General features: G+C 39.4%; 1 protein-coding gene across 1 annotated transcript in view; it reads left to right on the forward strand.

Moving 5' to 3' along the window:
- The window catches only part of ccdc40 (coiled-coil domain containing 40), a 110,319-nt gene that overhangs the window by 30,665 nt on the left and 57,612 nt on the right, over positions 1-22,042 (forward strand). The window contains exons 8-11 of the mRNA XM_060844903.1: positions 7,266-7,372; positions 12,272-12,355; positions 12,879-13,098; positions 20,111-20,268. Of these exons, the coding sequence (XP_060700886.1) occupies positions 7,266-7,372; positions 12,272-12,355; positions 12,879-13,098; positions 20,111-20,268 (569 nt within the window). The remainder of the gene's footprint in view (positions 1-7,265; positions 7,373-12,271; positions 12,356-12,878; positions 13,099-20,110; positions 20,269-22,042) is intronic.

The raw sequence follows: 22,042 nt of genomic DNA on the forward strand, positions 1-22,042 counted from the left end.
ACCACATGCGAATTTAGGCTGTGGTACTCCTGCCACCGAATGCCCACGTATCTCATTCGAGTCTCGATAATGCATCAGCAACCACATTTTCGCGACCTGCCACATGCATAATTGTCAAATTGAATGGCCGTAACAATAAGATCCATCTAAACAGTTTGACACTTTTGTCCTTAAATCTTTTCCACAAATATCAATGGGTTATGATCAGTGTATACAATTGTCTCAGATGCATTGCTGGTGATATAAACTCTGAAACTTGCCATGCCAACATCAAGCTTAAAGTCTCTTTCTCCACCATTGAATATTTCTGTTGAAGAGTGTTCAATTTTCTGGAAAAATACCTGACAGGTCTTCCTATTCCCTTGTCATCCTCCTGCAGGAGCACCGCACTGGCATCGATAGCCATCTTGAAAGGCTTCGTGTAATCAAGTGTGGCTAATATTAGGGCAGTGGTTAACACAGTTTTTAGTTTATCAAATGCCATTTGACAGTCCGCTGTCCACTGAAATTTCCTGACCTTTTTTAACAATTCAGTGAGTGGAGCAGCTACACTGCTAAGGTTCGACACAAACTTTGAGTAACATCCACTCAATCCCAGGAAGTGCAGTACTGTGTTTTTCATTGACAGTGTGGGAAATTCCCCAATTACTTGTGTTTTCACATCCCTTGGAGCCATTTGCCCATGTACAGTAACATGGTCCAGGAAAGTTACTTGGGCTTTGGCAAATTCACTTTTAGCTAGGTTTACCACCAAGCCTACCTTCCGAAGTCAATCGAACAAGTCCAATAAATGCTGTAAATGTTCCTTCCATGAGTGACTAAAAATCACCAGGTCATCAATATACACCACACAGTTGGGTAATCCGACAATGACTTCATTAGTCATGCTCTGAAATGTGGCTGGAGCATTTTGCATACCAAATAGCATGACTTTGAACTGATATAGTCCATTTGGCGTTATGAAAGCTGAAATCGCTTTTGCGCTTTCTGACAGAGGTACTTGCTAGGAGCCTCTGAACAAGTCCAACTTAGAAATGTAAGATGCTTGTACCACTTTTTCGACACAGTCCTCCAACCATGGAATTCAATATGCATCAGTTTTTGTAACAGCATTGACTTTGCGATAGTCCACACATAACCATTGGGTGCTATCTGGCTTTTGCACCATGACTATGGGTGAGCTCCAGTCATTGTAACTCACTTTGATTATGCCATCTTGGAACGTGCACTCTATCTCCTACTGAATTTGTGCCAACTTTAGAGGAATATGCCTATAAGGATGTTGCTTAATCGGAACGGCATCTCGTATATCTACATCATGCACAATTAGGTTAGTACTTCCCAGTTTATTTCAGTATATCTCCCCTTGTGATAGTAATAACTCTTTCAGATCATTTTGATTTCCTCAATAATTTATCCCAATTTTTGATGACTTCCTCATTGTCCAATTTGATTTGAGGAATGTCCAATTCAGAATCTTCTGAACTTGGTTCACCCTTCTGTGCTGTAATCATAGAATCATAGAGATTTACAGCATGGAAACAGACCCTTCAGTCCAACCCGTCCATGCCGAACAGATATCCCAACCTAATTAGTCCCACCTGCAAGCAGCTGGCCCATTTCCCTCCAAACCCTTCCTATTCATATACCCATCCAAATGGGTTTTAAATGTTGCAATTGTACTAACCTTCACCACTTCCTCTGGTAGCTCATTCCATACACGTACCATCCTCTGCGTCAAAACGTTGCCCCTTAGACCTCTTTTATATCTTTCCCCTCTCACCCTAAAACTATGCCCTCTAGTTCTGAACTCCTCCTCCCCAGGGAAAGGACTTTGTCTATTTATCCTATTCATGCACCTCATAATTTTGTAAACCTCTACAAGGATACCCCTCAGCCTCTGACCTCCAGGGAAAACTGCCCCAGCCCTCTCCCTATAGTTCGAATCCTCCAACCTTGGCAACATCCTTGTAAAGTTTTTCTGAACCCTTTCAAGTTTCACAACATCTTTCCGATAGGAACGAGACCAGAATTGCACGCAATATTCCAACAGTGGCCTAACCAATGTCCTATACAGCCGCAACATGACCTCCCAACTCTTGTACTCAATACTTTGACCAATAAAGGAAAGCATACCAAACGCCTTCTTCACTATCCTATCTACCTGCGACTCCACTTTCAAGGAGCTATGAACCTGCACTCCAAGGTCTCTTTGTTCAGCAACACTCCGTAGGACCTTACTATTAAGTGTATAAGTCCTGCTAAGATTTGCTTTCCAAAAATGCAGCACCTCATATTTATCTAAATTAAACTCCATCTGCCATTTCTCAGCCCATTGTCCCATCTGATCAAGATCCTGTTGTAATCTGAGGTAACCTTCTTCGCTGTCCACTACACCTCCAATTTTGGTGTCATCTGCAAACTTACTAACTATATCTTTTATGCTCGCATCCAAATCATTTATATAAATGACAAAAGGTAGAGGACCCAGCACCAATCCTTGTGGCACTCCACTGGTCACAGGCCTCTAGTCTGGGAAACATCCTTCCACTACCACCCTCTGTCTTCTACCTTTGAGCTGGTTCTGAATCCAAATGGCTAGTTCTCCCTGTGTTCCGTGAGATCTAACCTTGCTGACTAGTCTCCCATGAGTAACCTTGTCGAACGCTTAACTGAAATCCACATAGATCACATCTACTGCTCTGCCCTCATCAATCTTCTTTGTTACTTCTTCATGTACATGGACAGCAGTGAATTGATGGGTGCATAAGTTATTTTATTTTAAATTGGAAATAACCCTCGGCACAACATCGAGGGCCAAAGGGCCTGTTCTGTACTGTAGTTTTCTATGTTTTATCTATGTTCTAGCTCTGATTGCACAAAGTACAAACGGAATTCCCTTATCCCAATCATTTGGATAATTGTGACCATAAGCCCTCAACATGGTCTTTAGTGTTTGATGCCATCTCTCTCGTGTTCCCTGCGATTCTAGATGGTACGCAGTAGATTTGAATTGCTTTGTTCACAAGCTATCCATAACCTCCATAAAATAGTTTGGATGTCAAGTTGGATCCTTGATCTGGCTGGATCTCCATTAGTAGTCCGTATCCCATAAAAAAACTAAGTAATTCTTCTACAACCCTCTTAGCTGCAATGTTGTGTACTGGGATTGCCTTTGGAAATCTAGTCGAACATCCATTATTGTTAATAAATACTTATTCCCACTTTTTGTTTGAGGTAAGGGATCTACGCAATCAGTCAAGACTCCTGTGAAAGGTTCCTCAAATGCTGGAATAGGTATTAAACATGGTTTTCCAATTAGTTGACATGTATGACATATCAGGCAAAATTCTAATATATCCTTGTGTAGTCCAGGCCAGCAGAAATGTATTTGTACTTTAGCCTCACCCCTAAATGACCTCCAAGTCGTAGCTCATGCACCACTTTCAACACCTCCTTTCTGTACCCTACTGGCAAAACAATTTGATGAATCTCTGCCCGTTTCTCATCTGCTTGAATGTGTGCTGGTCTCCATTTCCTCACTAAGACATCATTTGTTAAGTAATAACACACAGGGATGCATTCAGTTTCCTTCTCTGTAAATTAATTTTGCTATAACTGATTTAAGTTCTCTTCTTTCTGCTGTAATTCAATCAGCTTAGCAGAGCTAAAGATACTTGCATGTTTATCTATTGACTCCTGCTCCGTGCCACTTATCTGATCAAAAAGGTCTTGGATAATGCAATGTCAGCTTCCTTTTCTGTGCCTTTTGATCTCTCCTGCTTCAACTTGTGCCTCTATGATCTTGTGACCACAAACTCTGGGAAAGTTCCTAAATAAATATCCTTCATTTCTTCAGTTGCCTGCGTCTCCACTGGCTTTTCAGCTAGAGTTGGCAGCATGCCTACCGGTCAGCGATATCATCTGTAAGGACAAATTATATTCCTGGTGCTGAGAGTTTGTCCAGTACTCCTACCACAAATTCTCCACTCTTTTCTGGACTCTCCAACCTCACTTTACATAATTGAGCACTTTTTGTCTCACCATGAATTCCTGTTGTTATGACACGGGGTAAATCTTCTGCTTAATTTAAAACCAGCAACAGAGAAAAGATTTATCCTGTGCAGTAATCTGTAAAAATTTGAGTAGCCAAGAAATTAACAACTTTATTTCTTAAAGTATGACAGAAAATAATTGACTAACCACTATTTATAATTTCTTTCTCTGACCCCTAACTTTTACTTTCCCTTCTATTATACTAGTCTAATAAGACTCCCAATTAAGTTTTATAAAAGAACATTTCTTATCTTAAAACAAGGCAGCTGTAGGTTCTTGTCTTCGGATCTTCCTGTATCTTCTTTTATCCTTGTTGGGAATTTCTGCAGTAAAGGTTACTGATCAAAAAGGTACATTTAAGAGAGCTTTTTTTTCAAGCAGTCTGTTACATGCTAGGACTTGGCAGTTTTCTTCTCAACTGTTCAATTTTCCCCCAGTCTTATATCCCAGAGCATCGGATTGTGTCATTGGCTTTTAAGATTGTCAGTGTTCTCAGTACAAACTGGATTGGAGTTTGATATTTTTCAGGGTATAATTTAAACTGATTGGCCAAACTCGAACTTGTTTTTGTCTCCAGGCAACGAGGTAATCGAGTTGATTCACTGAGTGTTACATTGTTACCTTGTTGAGAACACTTAGTGCTGTATACGGTAGTTCTGCTGCATTTAACTCTCTTAAAGGTACACCCACATCTTCATAACACTGTTACCAGTACCTTTTCTGGCAATAGTCCCTCATGGGTACATATCTCCTCATCCTTCAGCATTACAGACTGAGAGGACCCTGTGTCCCTTAATATTGTAACCGCTTTACCTGCTACTCCTGGTCTATGTGAATAAACTTTACCCTTGCATGTATATTTTTTAAGCAGATCTGGCACTTTCTCTGATTCTCTTGTACATTCTGAGGCAGTTATTTAACTTCCCTTATGCTTTTTGTTAGTAGTCCAACAAAACTTCCAGGCTTGTCTGGTTTCCCTACATCTGGCTTTCTCGTAGCCCACCAACACTGATTTTGTGTGGCCCACTTTATTACAATGAAAACCCCAGAATTTTTTTTAACTTCTTTGTCTCCCTCAAGAGTTTTTTTTTACCCTGTGGTAAGTTATCCTTCTAATCTTCACTGAGATCTACCTTTCCCTTTCCACATGAGGATTTCTCTTTGCCACAATTTCTATCCCTCATGGACTGAAATTGATTCTGGAAGCCAAACTGTGTTTTATGGAACAGCTCATAATCATCAGCCACTTCAGCTGCTAACCTTGCCATTTTAACTTTCTGCTCTTCCACATGAGTTTGCACTACTTCAGGCAGTGAATTTTTGAATGCCTCCAAAATAATTACCTCCATAAGGTCATCATAGGTTTGCTCGATTTTTAAAGCTCTGAACCATTATCGAAATTACTCTGTTTGATCCTTTCAAACTTAATATAAGTTTGATCTGGGTCCCTCCTTAGATTCCTGAAACGTTGTCTATAGGCTTCTGGAACAATCTCACATGCACTTAAAATGGCTTTTTTCACCTCCTCATGCTCACCAAATACCCTCTCTATAGTGATGCGAATACCTCACTAACCCTACCTACAAGTTTCATTTGGATTAACAAAACCCACATCGCCCACAGGCCACTGCATTTGTTTAGCTACCTTTTCAAATGAGATGAAAAAGGCTTCCGCATCCTTCTCAGCAAATTTAGGCAATGCTTGAACATACTTAAACCGTTTCTCACTGGACCTCTGATGACCAGGGGCTTACTCGTTTTCATTCTCTTCCTCACTAAATCTACCTTCAGCCTTTTAAGCTGACTTTCCTTTTGAAGAGTCAGCTTTTGAAGTTCAAAAGCTCTCTTTTTCTGTTCTGCTGCTCTCTCTTCTTCTTTAATCGTAACTCAAACTGTTTCATTTCTGCTGCCCTTTTCTTATCTCTCGCCTCTCACTCAAGCTGCTTCATTTGCAATTAAATTCTTGCTATCTCTATAGATTCTGATAGCTTCTCCAGCAAGTTTAAATGCTGGGCTACTGCTGTAATTATCTCTCCTTTCCTCACAGAAGCAGGCAGTTTCAATTCCAGCTTCTCTGCTAATTCCTGCAGCTTGTTTGGTGTAATTCACTTCCAAAGTCACCGCACCTACTTCCAGAAAACGTTTAGTGGCTGAAAGAGTCATTACTATCCCAAGCTTTATTTACCCAACCAAGCCAACACCCGAAATAAAGACACTAGCACCTGCCACTCGCTGTTTAAGATCCTGCAAAGAGCCCCCAGTCTGTTGTGGACTAGGCCATACCACTCAAAATATTCTTAAGCAGGCAGCCCAGACCATAACTTTGTAATTTGTAACTTTGTAATCACTTAAAAAATGGAAAAGATGTTTACAGGTTGAAGTTAGAAAGGCAGAAAGAGAGAGAGTTTTTTGTTTCCACACAGCTCCCTGTTGAACTTCCAACCAGTTCTGGACAGAACTAAACTACTCAGCTAAAGAGCTGACTACTCCCCTTTCATTGTACAGATCACTTCTAAAACATGACCACTTTGGCCTGAAGTCTCATCTGTTTACATTTAAAGAAAAAGGCCTCTCAACACCCTTTAATCTCTTCACCAAACCAGTCTGATCAGCACCAAGAGCAGTTTCTTACCCCTCTGAATAAAACTAAGGACATAGTATCCTTGAGAAAAGAAACAGCTTTTAGAAAAAAAGAAACCAGCTTTGTGACATCTCTTCCCGAAAATTTTACATTGAAATGATTGCCATCAAACTATTTTACCTCGATTGCAAAGATATTTTGGTAATATATAGTTAGAAAACTGCTATTTTAGTTTTTGAAAATATCTTTTGTGGGACGTGAGCACTTCTAGGTAATTTCTGATGGGATTTAAGAGGCTATCATGTTGTTGTGGGTCTGGAGTCACAAGTATGCCAGACCAGGTACGCATGGAAGATTTCCTTCCTTTTGGATGAATTCCAGATATTGCAGATACTCATGCAACTGTCAATATTTAGAAAGGGGAATGGAGCAACATAACATTGGATATAATAGTTTTTGGATTGTAACACTGCACTTTCTCAACATATTACCAAACCAAATCCAGCAACCATATTATAAAAGGATTGGAATTTAACTTAACCTTGTATCAATATGTTAGCATTATTTTCTATATTCCAGTGCCTTCTTTCTTTCAGGAGAAACAAAATTAACTTTTCATTTTCTGTAGGCCTGCAAATGCAATGTCCTAAAACACCTCCACTTGATCTTGAGTCAGAAGAAGAATCAGATACAGATGAAGAACTGAGAGAATTGGTTGTGCTTGACCCAGATCATGTAAGAAATGTTTCAGCATTTGATTCTTAACCATATCAAAGTTTTAAACCATTATTTCAAAAATCCAAACATACTTTGAACTTTTAATTAACTATATTTTAGAGGTAAAATTAAGTTAGATTAGATTCCCTACAGTGCGGAAACAGGCCCTTCGGCCCAACCAGTCTACACCAACCTCCGAAAAGTAACCCACCCAGACCCATTTCCCTCTGACTAATGCACCTAACACAATGGGCAATTTAGCATGGCCAATTCACCTGACCTGCACATCTTTATGACTGTGGGAGGAAACCGCAGCACCCATGCATACACGGGGAGAACATGCAAACTCCACACAGATAGTCGCCCGAGGCTGGAATCGAACCTGGTATCCTAGTGCTGTGAGGCAGCAGTGCAAACCACTGAGCTACTGTGCCAAATTAAAGCAATTCTGACCATTATCATGACCATTATCAGGGGCAGAGGTGAGTGTAATGGCCATCACTAAGGAGAGGATGCTAGGGATGCTGAAAAATCTGAAGGCGATAAATCACCCAGACCAAATGGGCTGCACTACTGAGGTCTGAAAGTGAGAGCTGAGGAGATTGTAGAGCATTGATGGTGATCTTTCCTGGATCATTGGCATCAGCAAGGGTACCAGAGGACTGGAAAATGATTAATATAACACCCCTGTTTAAGGGAAAGAGAGAAAAGACAGGAAACTACAGGCTGGTTAGGCTGATCTTGGGTCCTTTTTAAAATTTTAGAGTCCATTATTAAGAATGAGATTGTGAGTATTTGGAAGTGTACGGTAAAGTAGGGTGGAGCCAACACAGCTTTATCAACGGTGGATCCTGCCTGACAGTTATGAAGATCTGGTGTACTGTATCTTTAAGAGAGTTAAATGTTAGCAGAACTACCTGACAGCACCAACTGTTCTGAATAAGGTCACAATGTAACACCTGGTTGAAAGCTAGACTAGCTGGGTTGCCTGAAACGACAAAACAGATTTGAATTAGGTCAATCACTTTAAATTATACCTTGCAAAATACCGAACTCCAATCAAGTTTGAATTTAGTATATTGACAAACTTAAAAGCCAATGACACAATCTGATACTTTGGGAGTATAAGACCAGGATAAATTGAACAGTTGGGGGGGAACTACCAAACCAATGACATTGGCAGAATGCCTGGAGAATAGATCTCTTAAAGGTAACTTTATTGATCAGGAAACTGTGAAGCAGAAATCCCTAAGAAGAAGAAAAGAAGATTTGACATCTGGTGGTATTTTGAAAAGTTGAATTTTCGTAAATCTTAATCGGGGGTTTTATCGGATTAGTATTATAGAAGGGAAAGTAAATTTTAGTTTAGAGGAAGGAGTTGTAAATAGTTGTTTGTTTATTATTCCCTGTTATACTTTAAGAAATAAATTTGTTAATTTATACTTTAAATAGTTCTTAACCTCTCAAACTTTCACTGATTACTGCACGGGGTAAATCTTTTCTGTGCTGCTGGTTTAAAATAATTAGGAGGGTTTACCCCGTGTCGTAACACTGACAAATTTGTTAAACTTCTTTAAGGAGGTAACAAGCAAGTTTAACCAAGAAAAGCCAGTGAATGTGATCTATTTGGATTTCTCCAAGACCTTTGGCAAGGTGCTGCACAGAAGGCAACTAAGTAGGAGTCCATGGTGTTAGGGGCAATATACTGGCATGAATAGAGGATTGACTGACTGGCAGAAGGCAGAGAGTAAGGAGAAAGGTATCTTTTTCAACAAGGCAAGTGGTGACTAAAGCAAGGAACTGAGGGCATTATTGCCAAGTTGGCAGATGACACAAAGATATATGGAGGGACGGGTAATGTTGAAGAAGTGGGGAGGCTGCAAAAGAACTTGGACATTCTAGGCGATTGGGCAAAGAGGTGGCAGATGGAATACAGTGTGGCAATGTGTGAGGTTATATATTTTGGTAGGAAGAAGAGAGGCATGGACTCTTCTAAAAGGCTTTAGACATTTGAAGCACCCAGGCACTTCGGCATCCTAGTTCAGGATTCTCATAAGGTTAACTTGAAGGTTTATTTAGTTAGGAAGGTAAATGCAATGTTGGCATTCATTTCAAGAAGTCTAGAAAACAAGAGTAGAGATGTACTACTGAAGGTGTATAAGGCTCTGGTCAGACCGCAGTTGGAATATTGTGAGCAGTTTTAGGCATCATATGTACAGAATGATGTGCTGGCATTGAAAGAATGATTCTGAGGAAGAAGAGTTTGTCATATGAGGTGCAGTTGAGGACTCTGGATGTGTACTCATTCAAGGTTGGAGGGATAGGGCTGATCAGATTTAAACTTACAGGATACTAAGAGTCTGGATGTAAAGAAAATGTTTCCACTCGTAGGAAAGACTAGGACCTGGGGCACAGCCTCAAGGTGAAGGAATGACGCATTAGAGCTGAGATGAGGGGACATTTCTTCAGCCAGAGGGTCGTGACTCTGTAGAATTCATTGTTGCAAAGGGCTATGGAGGTCAAGTTGCTGAGTGTATTTAAGAGATAGATAGATTCATAATTAGTAAGGGGAATAAGGACATATGAAATAGGAGCAGGAGTAGGCCATTTAGCCCCTTGAGCCTGCTGTGCCATTCAATAAGATTGTGGCTGATCTTTTTGTGGACTCAGCTTCACTTACCTGCCTGCTCATCAAAACACTTAATTTCTTTAGTTAAAAAATCTATTGTTTACTGAAAACATTCAAAGAGGTAGTCTCAACTGCTTCACTGGGCAGGGAATTCGACAGATTCGCAGTCCGTTGGATGAAAAGGTTTCTCCTCAACTCTAGTCTTAAAGTTGCTCCCCTTCTTTTGAGACTATGCCACCTATTTCTAGTTTCACCTGCCAGTGGAAACAACCCTTTGTTCTATCTTATCTATTCCCTTCATAATTTTATAGAAATGTAAATTAGCTTGCTGAGCTGCAAGGTTTGTTTTCAGACATTTCATCACCATGATGAAGTAACATCATCATCGAGAGTCTTCGGTGAACTGGTGGTATGTCCCGCCACTCTATTTATAGGTCTTGGTTTCTTAAGGTGGTGATGTCATTTCCAGTTCTTTTTTTCAAGGGAAGTTAGATGGGATCTAAGTCGATGCGTTTGTTGATGGAGTTCTGGTTCGAATATCATGCCTCTAAGAATTCTTGTGCATGTCTTTGTTTTGCCTGTCCTTGGATGTGTGTGTTGTCCCAGTCAAAGTGGTGTCGTTCTTTGTCTGTATGTCTGGAAACTACTGATAGTAGGTCATGTCTTTTCATGGCTAAAATCTCTCCTGTCAAATCCAGAATCAGTCTAGTGAACCTCCTCTGCATGCCTTGCAGTGCCAGCACATCCTTTCTCAAGTAAGCCGACCAAAACTGTACATAATACTCCAGCTGTGGTCTCACCAGCACCCTATTATAACTATAGCATATACTCCCTGTTTTTAAACACCACCCCTCTAGCGATGAAAGACTAACTTAAGAATTTGCCTTCTTAATTGCTGCACCTGCAAACCAACATTTTGTGATTCATGCACAAGAACACCCAGGTCCCTTTGCATGTTGCAATTTTAAATAACATTTTGCTGTTATTCCTACCAAAATGGATGATCTCACATTTACACTAACATTGTACTCCATCCTCCAGACCTTTGCTCACTCACTTAACCTATCTATATGCCTCTGTCGACTTTGTGTCCTCTGCACGCTTTGCTCTACCATTCATCTTAGTGTCATCTGCGAACTTTGACGCACTACTTCTGATCCCCAACACCAAGTCATCTTTCTAAATTGTAAGCAATTGTGGTCCCAACACTGATCTCTGAGGCATACCACTAGCCACTATTTGCTAACCAGAAAAATACCCATTTTCCTCCACTCTTTGCTTTCTGTTAGTTAACCAATCATCTATCCATGCTAATACATTACCCGCACCTGTACATTATGCAGGAGTCTTTTGTGCAGCACTTTGCTGAATGCCTAAAGTCAGGGGTTACAGGGACTTGGCAGGAGAATGGGGTTGAGAAACACATCTACCATGATCGAATAATGAAGCAGATGCAGTGGGCTGAATGGCTTCATTCTGCTCCAATATCTTATGGTCATATGACTTTTATAAACAACATAGCAGTGCCCTAATACAAACAACTGTGCCATTCAGTAAAATATAAGCTAATAAACACTTGGGAATAATTCTGAGGCATTACATTAAGAAAGGACTTGCCACACTAAACAAATATGTGTGGTTTGTAATAATTATCTAAATTTTAAAATAAGGTTAGAACTTTGTCATCCTCTATCATCTTACATTGTAATTTTTTGATTGAAGATTTTTACTGGTTTTCTGTCAGTGACAATATTACATGCCTCTCCGCATCAGGGGTACATACTGATGAAGGTTATTGATTGTGACATCCTTATTGCAGGCTTGATACTAATTTCTAGCAAAATCTTTCCATATAATTGATTCATGAATGAAATTGATTGCAAAATTTATGATTGCTTTCCCCTTACTAGTTGCACTTTCTTCACCATATTGCATCCTTTTCTGAAGTGGACTGAAATGAAATCACAAGATACTGCCCCAGCAATATCATGTATCATTTGGTGGAGGCTATGGGATGGACTTCTCATTTTAAAAATAGACTTTACGATGTCACATGAGGGGAAAGGGTAATTATATAAAGTTTCTGCCTGTCTGTAACCAGCAGTTACAAGCATAAACCATTTAATCAGGGATAATTCTTGTGTGTAAATAATATCCATCATATACAATCAGTTGTGAACAAAATGCTTCATTCTTTGCTTTTGTTGTCAGTTGGATACGCAAATGCATGTTCACCGAAATAACGAAAGAACAAAATAACAAAAATATTGTCTTTTTTAAAAATATAGCCTTTAATGAAGCGCTTCCAGGAAGCTTTGAACAACCATCTTTCAAAGCAATTGGACAAATTAGTCTTGGAGGTCAGGGAATTGGTAAGTGCAATAACAGAGCTTTTAATGCATTCCAGATAAACCAATAATATAAAATAATCATGTGGCATTCAGTAATTTTTACAGTTATGTATGTCAATTAATGGGAACCCATTCTGTAGAAAATAGTTTGTCAGATTCAGACCTTGACTATAGGTCTTTTGACTTGGCTGATAATTGCTATCGAAACACTTCACAATTTCCATCGAAAGGCAGTTTCAAAAGCATGTTATTGAAAATTGACCAAAAATTCCTTAAAATAATTTTGTATTGCATTTAAAATAGGTCCATCTCTTATTGAACACTGCACAATGGTGTAAATCTAATTTCAACACAATTCTGTATCTTTTAATAAATCATGAGTGTTCATCATTGTGAATACTACAAAGGTTGGTGCAAGGGGGTGGGGGTGGAGGTGTAATTCCATAAACCAATAAATTGGAATGTTGTGCTCCACATAGTTTTCTTTACAGATTAAAAATAAATTGATGTGTGTAATTAATAACTTCTTTTAAAAAATTCCAAGACATGGAGAGTGAAGACTCAAACAACTGAGCGAGAAAACACAGGAGTGCTTCTTTATGGAACACAACAGTCTCTTGCCCAAATCCAAATGGAACTTGAAAAACTACATGACCGTTGCTCATCAGCTTCAGAAAAAAGAAGAAAGGCAGAAGAAGATTTGGCAAGTGTGAGGAATGTTTACCAAATGTCGCAAGCTACAACAAATAGTGAGCGCTTAAAAGGTGAGCTTTTGAGTTCAGTTAATTGTTTGCTTCAGTTATGAATTTGGAACAAGTTTTATTCTCAAAATTCTGAAGCCAGTAAAGTATAAGTTAACATCCCTTTTGGATGCTTAAGTGAGTGAGTGCTTGCTAGACGTTTAGACACTTGTACAAAGTTAGACTTGTTCTAGCAGGTTCTTTCCTGCACAGAATTAAGCGTGACAACCTCAATCAAAAACATATTTAGGGAACGATTTGTACACACAGACCCAGTGGTATGAACGTAATAGAGATACATAAATGCAAAAGCAGCAGAACTGAGAGGTCAGAGGTGGCTGTAAGGCTAGAAAAGATGAGAAAGCAAGACAATGAAAGCATTTAAACAAAATGATAAGAATTTTCAACTTGAAGATCAGGAGCAATTTGGTTAGCAAGAACAAGGAAGGATGTGTGACCATGTTTTACAAAATGGGTTGAAAAATCTTGGTTGAGCTGAAACTTACTGACTCTGGAGGAAAGAAAACTAAAGAGAGGATACTATAATGGTCATGCTGAAAGGTAACAAAGTCAAATATGACAATTTTAGCAACAGTGGGTTTAGGGAGGAGTAGATACTGTTATTATTAGGATATAGGATAGAAGCTCAACTTAGTCCCTACTACAAAGGACAAACATTAACTCATCAAATTCTGAATTTTGGACAAGCAGTCTGACATAAAAATATTGAGAATTTCAAGAGAGGTAGTGTGGAAGTAAGCTAGATAGTCTCAGCAAATTTATGCAAGACAACCCACAGTTTGCAAATGATGTTACTTTGAGTAGTATTTACTTAAGGAAAGAAGAGGATCAAGGACCAAGACAACAATGTTAAGTTTCTCTAAACTTGTATTGTAAAGTCAGTGTTGTTAGTGAAAAAGAAGATTGTGGAAAGTAAACAATACGATCTTACAATAAGTCCCCAGGATGTGGACTGAAGCACAATTGTTCTTTCAAAGAGCTAGCTAGGACAAATAAAAACGGCCAAATAACCTCCTTCTGTATTTAAGTTTCTGTTATTCCACTACACAGTTGGCTACACAGGTGGTTTATTATGCAGAGTGATGCCAACTCCATGGGTTCAATTCCCACATCGACTGAAGATACCATGAAGGCTTCTTCATCTCAACTCTTCCTTTCGTCTGAGGTGCGGTAACCCTCAGAATGAAACTACCATCAATTGCCTCTCTGTAATGAGATAGCAGTCCTATGATTTTCTGGGACGATGGTAACTTTACCTTTGCCTTTACTCCACAATCGACATTTATTAATTGAAACTTAATTTTAAATAGTTGAACACTGATTGTGTTTGTGACAAATTCAGCAGACAGGAAGATTAAAAAAAACTTATGATTTGGAGGTACCAGTGTTGGACTGGGGTGTACAAAGTTAAAAATACACAATACCAGTTATACTCCAACAGATTTATTTGGAAGCTTCCAAATCAGGTGGTTGTGGAGTGTAAGATCGTAAGACACAGAACTTATAGCAAAAGTTTACAGTATGATGTAACTGAAATTATACATTGAAAAAGATCTGGATTGTTCGTTAAGTTTCTCATCTTTTACAATTACAGTAGCTTTCAGAGTGCTGCTCCTTCATCAGGTGGTTGTGGAGGACACGATTGTAAGACACAGAATTTATAGCAAAAGTTTACAGTGTGATGTAACTGAGATTATACATTGAAAAATACCTTGATTGTTTGTTGAGTCTTTCATCTGTTCAAATACCATGATAGTTTCACTTTTTTCATGTGTATATCACAAAATGTTTTTTTAAAAGTTGCATTCTCAGGTTAACTGTAACAATTGGTGTTAGTTAGACAATATGTTGAAGATGTTAGCCCCTTGTGTTCTCTGTCTGTTTCATAATGTTTAGACTGATTCTAAGCTAAAAAGTAAGATAACAGAGTCTTACATGAATTCATGCAGTTTTTGAGCAAAGTACAATGTAACTCTGCAAGTACAAAAATTCACCCCACAAACGTATATGTGTATGTGTGTGTGTGTGTCTGGGTTGGGGAGTTGTGAGCGTGAGAGAGAGTGTATATGTGTGTGTATGTGAGTGTAGAGTGTCTTAAGTCTGTGAGAGGATGCATGTGTGAGGTTGTGTGCGTGTGTGTCTGTAGGAGGGTGTGTGTGTGTCTGGGGTGGGGGGTTGTGAGTGTCTGTGAGAGAGAGCGTATATGTGTGTGTGTGAGTGTAGAGTGTCTAAGTCTGTGAGGGGATGCATGTGTGAGTGTGGGAGTGTGTGTGTCTGTAAGGGTGTGTGTCTGTCTGTGTATACGTGTGTGTGTGTGTGTGTGTGTGTGTGTGTGTGTGTGTGTGTGTGTGTGTGTGTGTGAGAGAGTGTCTGTGTGTGTGTGCGTAGTGCAATGGTGGTCACCTGTAGTGTGACATTAACCCAAGGTCCTGGTTAAGGCCCTCCCTCTGGGTATGGAACTTAGCTATCAGCCTCTGCTCGGTCACTTTTCACTGCTGTCTGTCCCGAAGTCCTGAGGTCGAATGTCCTGGACCGCTGAAGTGTTCCGCAACTGGGAGGGGACACTCCTGTCTGTTGATTGTTGTGTGGTGCTCATTCATCCATCCAATTAAACCTGTTGGACTATAACCTGACTTTTATCTTTGTACTCCCCAGTCCAACACCGGCATCTCCAAATCTTTTAGAATGACCATGTTGGTTTCAGTTCTTGCATAGGTAAATCCCAGAACACTTTTTTAAAGTTACATTCTCATGTGAACTTTAACAATAGGTGCATGTTGGCCCGGATAACGCATTGAAGGTGTGAAGTGCCTTTGTGAGGCTGTCTGCAGTTAAATACTATAGCTGGTTATAAAAGTTAAATACTATAGCCAGAGTCACACAGTAGTTCAAATAATTTGTGCAATTCTAAGGCTTTTATATTGCTCAGGTTAAATGGACACGGAGTTTAGTGATAGTAACATGAAGAATTTCCCATTGCATTCCAGGCGTCCAAATAGGGTTCTCGTTGTTTCTTCTTGCCTATTAATTTGCATAATTTCTCCTAAACAGTGTTTCATCAACTGAATTACTTCTCAAGCTGATTGATGCTTCTCCAGATGTAAAAGTGAACATGGAGTAAATATAATCAATTAAATTCTTCAAATTTAACAAGTTGCTAATAACTATCAATGGCAACATTAAATGACAATGGGTGGGATCTTATAGATGTGGGCTGTGGTGAGAAGTCCTATGAGATGCATCTCAACATCAAGATCATTTTACTCCTTCTTTTACACTTATCACAGGTGGTGTGGAAGATTCTCATCAGGTCAATTAATGGTGGTTGATACTTGTTAAGTTCCTTGTTGACTGCCCCAACTCACATTAATATTCCAGTTGCAATCTTTCAAACTTTACTAACAAACTAGAATATCATGAAACCCGACATGAAAAGTAAAGTGTGTTCTTAGAGGGTTAAGCTCACCGCTTCGGCCTCTAAATTAGACACCTCAATATCTCAGGATACGCTCCATGAGCACCATCCACTTACTCTGCATATTCACAACCATTACCATCTTGGCATGTGCCATCCTCCAGGACTCTTTATAGCACATCTTTGATCCACATAATTGGCGTTTCTGCATTTCAATCCTGAAACTTGGACTGGTAGCTATAATTTTAATGTTACTGTAAGGACATTGTGCTCGGAACACACATCCAGCTCATGGACTAAACTAGGCTGCCTCTCCAGACTTTTATCTCTCATTCATAATGCTCACTTAATTGGAACTAGACAACAGGAGGCTGGAAGAACACAGCAAGCCAGGCAGCATCAGGAGGTGGAGAAGTCAATGTCTTAGGTGTAACCATTCTTCAGGACTGGGGTTGGATGTAAGGAGAGCTACAGAAAAGCAGGGTGGGGAGGGTTTGAGCAGAATCTCTTTGCCCCAAAGTCTTGAATTGCTTTGCCTTTTACACTTGTCCCCATCAACTAAGACAGTAGGTTCATATTACTATTGTCTTGCAATGCCATTCAGCACAGACACAGTACTCCAAGGAATTTGGTGTACCTGTCAGCAGTTGTCAGTCTGGTTCAGGGGAATAGCCTTCACCCAGGCAATCCCAGCATTATTGGTCAAGGGCTGCCTCCTATACCAGTCTGATTCAGAGGTCAGAAACAGGATCCTCGCCTCATAAGTGGTGAGCCAAATGACAAGTAGCACACCATTCATATTGAGACTTTCTGCTCTATTGTAGACTGTTTTTATCTTGGATAATCTGCAACCTTTTCCCTGGAGCATAGGAGACTGAGGGGTGACCTTATAGAGGTATATAAAATCATGATTTGGAAGCTCAACCTTTCAGAGCACTGCTCCTTCGAACACCTGATGAAGGTGCAGCATTCTGAAAGCTAGTGCTTCTAAATAAACCTGTTGAACTATATCCTGGTGTTGTGTGATCTTTAACTTTATAAAATCATGAGAGGCATAGATAAGGTAGATAACTGACAGCATTTCCCCGTGGTAGGTGAATCAAAAACTAGACAGCATAGATTTAAGGTGAAAGGGGAGAGACAAGAAAAAGTCCAGAGGGGCAATTATTTTCATACAGAGGGTGATAAGTGTCTGGAACAGGTTGCCAGAGGTAATGGTAGAGGTGAGTACAATTTTGTTATTTACGAAGCATTTAGACAAGTACATGGGTGGGATAGTTATGGAGAGATATAGACCAAACGCAGGCAAATGGGAAATGCTGTCAGTTATCTTTTCTTTCTTATTTCTAATTTCTAATTTCTACCCATATATTTTCACTAGATAGTTTTTCAGAAATATCTTTTCTAATTTATTTTTTTGCCCGAAACCATCTCCCCAGATTTATTTTCTGAGTGGTGTATGTTCACTTTGATGTATTGCTTCATTTTTATATATTTAAAGAAGCTCTTATTGTTAGTTTTTATATTCCTCACTAGTTTGTCCTCAATTTTATTTTCCTATCTTTATTATCTTTCTCACCCTCCTTTGCTGGATTTTGAATTTATCCCAGTCTTCCAGACAGTCACTGACTGTGACTTCCTTATATGCATTTTCTTTCAACTCTCTTTAACTTCCTTGGTTAGCCATGGTTGATTTATCCAACTCTTACAATCTTGCTCTTTACTGGGATTTTGCTGAGTCATGAATTACCTCAAATGTCTTCCACTGCTTGTTCACTGTCATTCCTACTAATCTATCCGCCCAGTTCACTTTAGCTTACTTGATCCTCATTTCATTGTAATTCCCTTTCATTATATACAGTTGTTTTTGACCCAAATTTTCACTCTCAAACTGAACATAAAATTTTATCCTGTTTTGATCACCACTTGCTGGGTGGTGGCTGGGTGGTTTTCTTGGTATTAAACCCGCCTCATTACCCGTTACCAGATCTAAGATGGCCTGCTCCCTATTTGGCATCATGACATATTGCTCTAGGAAATGGTCCCGAATCTCTATAAATTTGTTGTCATCTCTTACAACTATCCTCATTTAATTTCAAGTTAAAAGTGAAACCCCATAACCTTTTTCCATCCCTCCTGTTTCTCCAAAAGGTCAAATATCCCTGAATGTTAATTTCCCATTTTTAATGTTCCTGTAAGACAAAAACAGAAATCGCTGGAAAAGCTCAGCAGGTCTGGCGGCATTTGTGGAGAGAAATCAGAGTTAACTTATTGGGGTGAGTAACCCTTCCTCAGAACTGTTCTAAGGAAGGATCACTTGACCCAAACATGAACTCTGAATCTTGTCTTTGATTACAGCATCTGCAGTTCTTTTGGTTTTTATTTAACCTTGTTTCTGTAATAGCTATCGAATCATATTCTTTTACTTCGATTTGGACTGTAAGTTCATCTATCTTATTCTGAATGCTTTGTGCATTAAGATACAAAGCCTTTCCATTTCTGTTATTGAATTTCCCTACATTTTCATAGTTCCTTGATACAATATGATACTCACATTTTGTCCCTTTGTTTTATTTTCTGGTAACAGTCATACCCATCACTAACTTACAATCCTGCCTTCTCCTTTAACTTTGATTTTATACTTTTTCATGTAACAGAACCCGCACCCCCACTATTTAATTTAAATCCCTATTGATAGCCCGGGTTATGCAATTCGTCAGGAATCTGATCCTAGCACAATCCAGGTGGACTCCATCCCATCGGAACAGCTCCCATCTTCCCCAGGACTGGTGCCAATATCCCATGAATTTGAATCTGTTTCGTTCACACCAATCTTTGAGCCATGCATTTACCTTTACCTCTAATTTTATTGACCCTATATCAATTAGCTCGTGGCTCAGGTGGTAATTCAGAGTTTATTATATGTTTTTGGTTCTATTTTATAAATTTTTTTCCCAACATGTTCATATTCCCTCAGCAGAACTGTGCCGTGTACTTTGATCTTGCTTATCTGGCTGCAAACAGCATTACAAAGGCTGCCTGGGGTCTGCACCAGGAATGCCAGTCAATTCCTGAATATCTGGTCAGTGGCGAGTTCTGGGAAAGGCACGTGGTTAAATGGTATGGAACTTGGGTATGATACATGTCATAGTGGTGGCAATGCAATTAATGCAGTGGGTGTGGGAAGATTCAATGAGAAAACTTGCTTGACCTCATGGTGAGAATACCTCCAACAAACTCAAGGCAATGTGCATTTAGTCAAAAAATGTAAGGTTCGGCTAAATATTATTTAGATTGCACTTCTTTAAATATGTAGAAATCAATACAATACTTGAGTGAGAAAATACTAATGCCCAATATAGTATTAATTTATTTCACCAGAATTTAAGTGTCTTCACTTGGGTACTTCACTACAATTTTGAAATGCGTTCCTATTTCAAATGATAATAGATATCCAAAACACATAAGTTTGATGTGCCATTGAAATGATCTCCATAAACAAAAGATATAAGTCATGGAAAGAACTGTGCACGTTTTCCATTTTGACATAGATTAATATTGAATGATGCTACATCATATTAAAATGTAATCTCATCCTAGTATCCCAACTACAAACAGAAGTTGAAAACATTGCACTGCGGCATTTCTACATGGAGAACTTGAAAACTGATGTGTGTTCTGACATTATGATAATGAAGCGTGCAACAGAAAAGTTAGAGTCTGAAAAATTGCAGGCAGCAAAGCTGAAACAAAAGCAGGTATGGTGGATCACAAATTTGTCGTCTTAGATACCTGACACAAATTCATTTCAATTGTGTTATGCTTGGGACTAACAGGATAGAAGACTGTAGAGAATAATTTTTGGTCAGGTTACTGATGTGATTCTACCTCCTTCCCATTCCACACGAAATGGTTTTGCAGTCTTTAGGAGGAAAGCCCTACAACAGGCAGAAAGACAATTAAAGTACTTGAGACAGTTAGGAGTGAATATGGACTGGGATTCCTTCTTTTCCATCAGCCCAGGTTTTCCATGTTCTGGTTGTAACCTGGCATATTGGAGAAGGCATGTGCTTAATGGGAAGAGCTACCATAATGAAACGAGAAAATTGTGAAGGCTTTGATCCATTTCAGTGAAGGGCTCCATCCATAGCCAGACTGATGTTTAAAGTACTCCTGTCAGGGAATGCTTTCACTGCTTAACAAGTCATCGCCTATTAGATTAGATTACTTACAGTGTGGAAACAGGCCATTCGGCCCAACAAATCCACACCGAACTGCCGAAGCGCAACCCACCCAGACCCATTTCCCTACATTTACCCCTTTACCTAAAACTACAGGCAATTTAGCATGGCCAATTCACCTAACCTGCACATTTTTGGACTGTGGGAGGAAACCAGAGCACCCAGAGGAAACCGACGCAGACACGGGGAGAATATGCAAACTCCACACAGTCATCTGAGGCGAGAATTGAACCAGGTCTCTGGCGCTGTGAGGCAGCAGTGCTAACCACTGTTTCACTGTGCTGCCATATTACTTGGAAAGCACTTTACCTACCTTCAATTGGACATTCCAGCTGACATGTACTAATTGAATTGTTTTCCTGTTACTCTGGCAATTTCCAATTTAATGAAGTTGACTGGTTCGGGAACTGTATTTTCTCTTTGAGAAACATTTAGCTAACTAGTCTGTCATTTCCTGCTTTCAGAGTAGGTCATTTGTCTCCCACCCTTCTTCACCATTAAATAACATAACAGCTGATCTAATTTCTTGCCTACTTTTGCCTCATAAATATTCAATGATCTTGCCTTCCCTGCTCTCTGTAGAAGAGAATTCTACAGACCTATAAACCTTGGAGAGAAAAAAAATCTCCTCCTCTCCACTACTCATTTGGAATATCACGGACAATTTTAGTTCCCTCGCTTGAGGAAGGATGTAGTTTCATTGGAAGCAGTTCACTCGATTAATTCCAGAAATGTGGGTTTATCTTATGAAAAGAGGTTGTGCAGTTTCAGTCTGTACTTGGTAAAGTTCAGAAGAATGAGAGGAGATCTAATTAAACTATATAGGATATTGAAGAGGATTGACAAAGTAAAAGTAGAGCGAATGTTTCCTTTTGAAGCAACTTAGAACAAGAAGTCATCCAGTTTTAGGTTAAAGAGTAGCAATATAAAACAGAGACGAGGAGGAATTACTTCCGTCAAAGAGTGATCAATCTTTGGAATTCAGTATGCCAGAGTGCTATGGTTGCCAGGAGACAATAAATTTAAGGACGAGATAGATAGTTAGATTTTAAATGAGGTTTGTGCTGAGTGGACAGGAAAGTGACATTGAAGTCAACATGAGATCAGCCATGATGGCATTGATGGGCAGAGCAAGGAGGAGGAGTTGGATTCCCTACTCCTGCTCTTGGTCCTTTTGTTCTTTGTATTATTATGTCCATTTTAAAGCAATCCTTTACTTTTAAACTGTGTCCCCTAGTTCTAGTGTTACCTAAGAAGAGAAATATCATTTTAGCATCTTCCCCCTTTATTC

Source organism: Hemiscyllium ocellatum, chromosome 25, assembly GCF_020745735.1.
Source record: "Hemiscyllium ocellatum isolate sHemOce1 chromosome 25, sHemOce1.pat.X.cur, whole genome shotgun sequence".
Lineage (NCBI taxonomy): Eukaryota > Metazoa > Chordata > Chondrichthyes > Orectolobiformes > Hemiscylliidae > Hemiscyllium > Hemiscyllium ocellatum.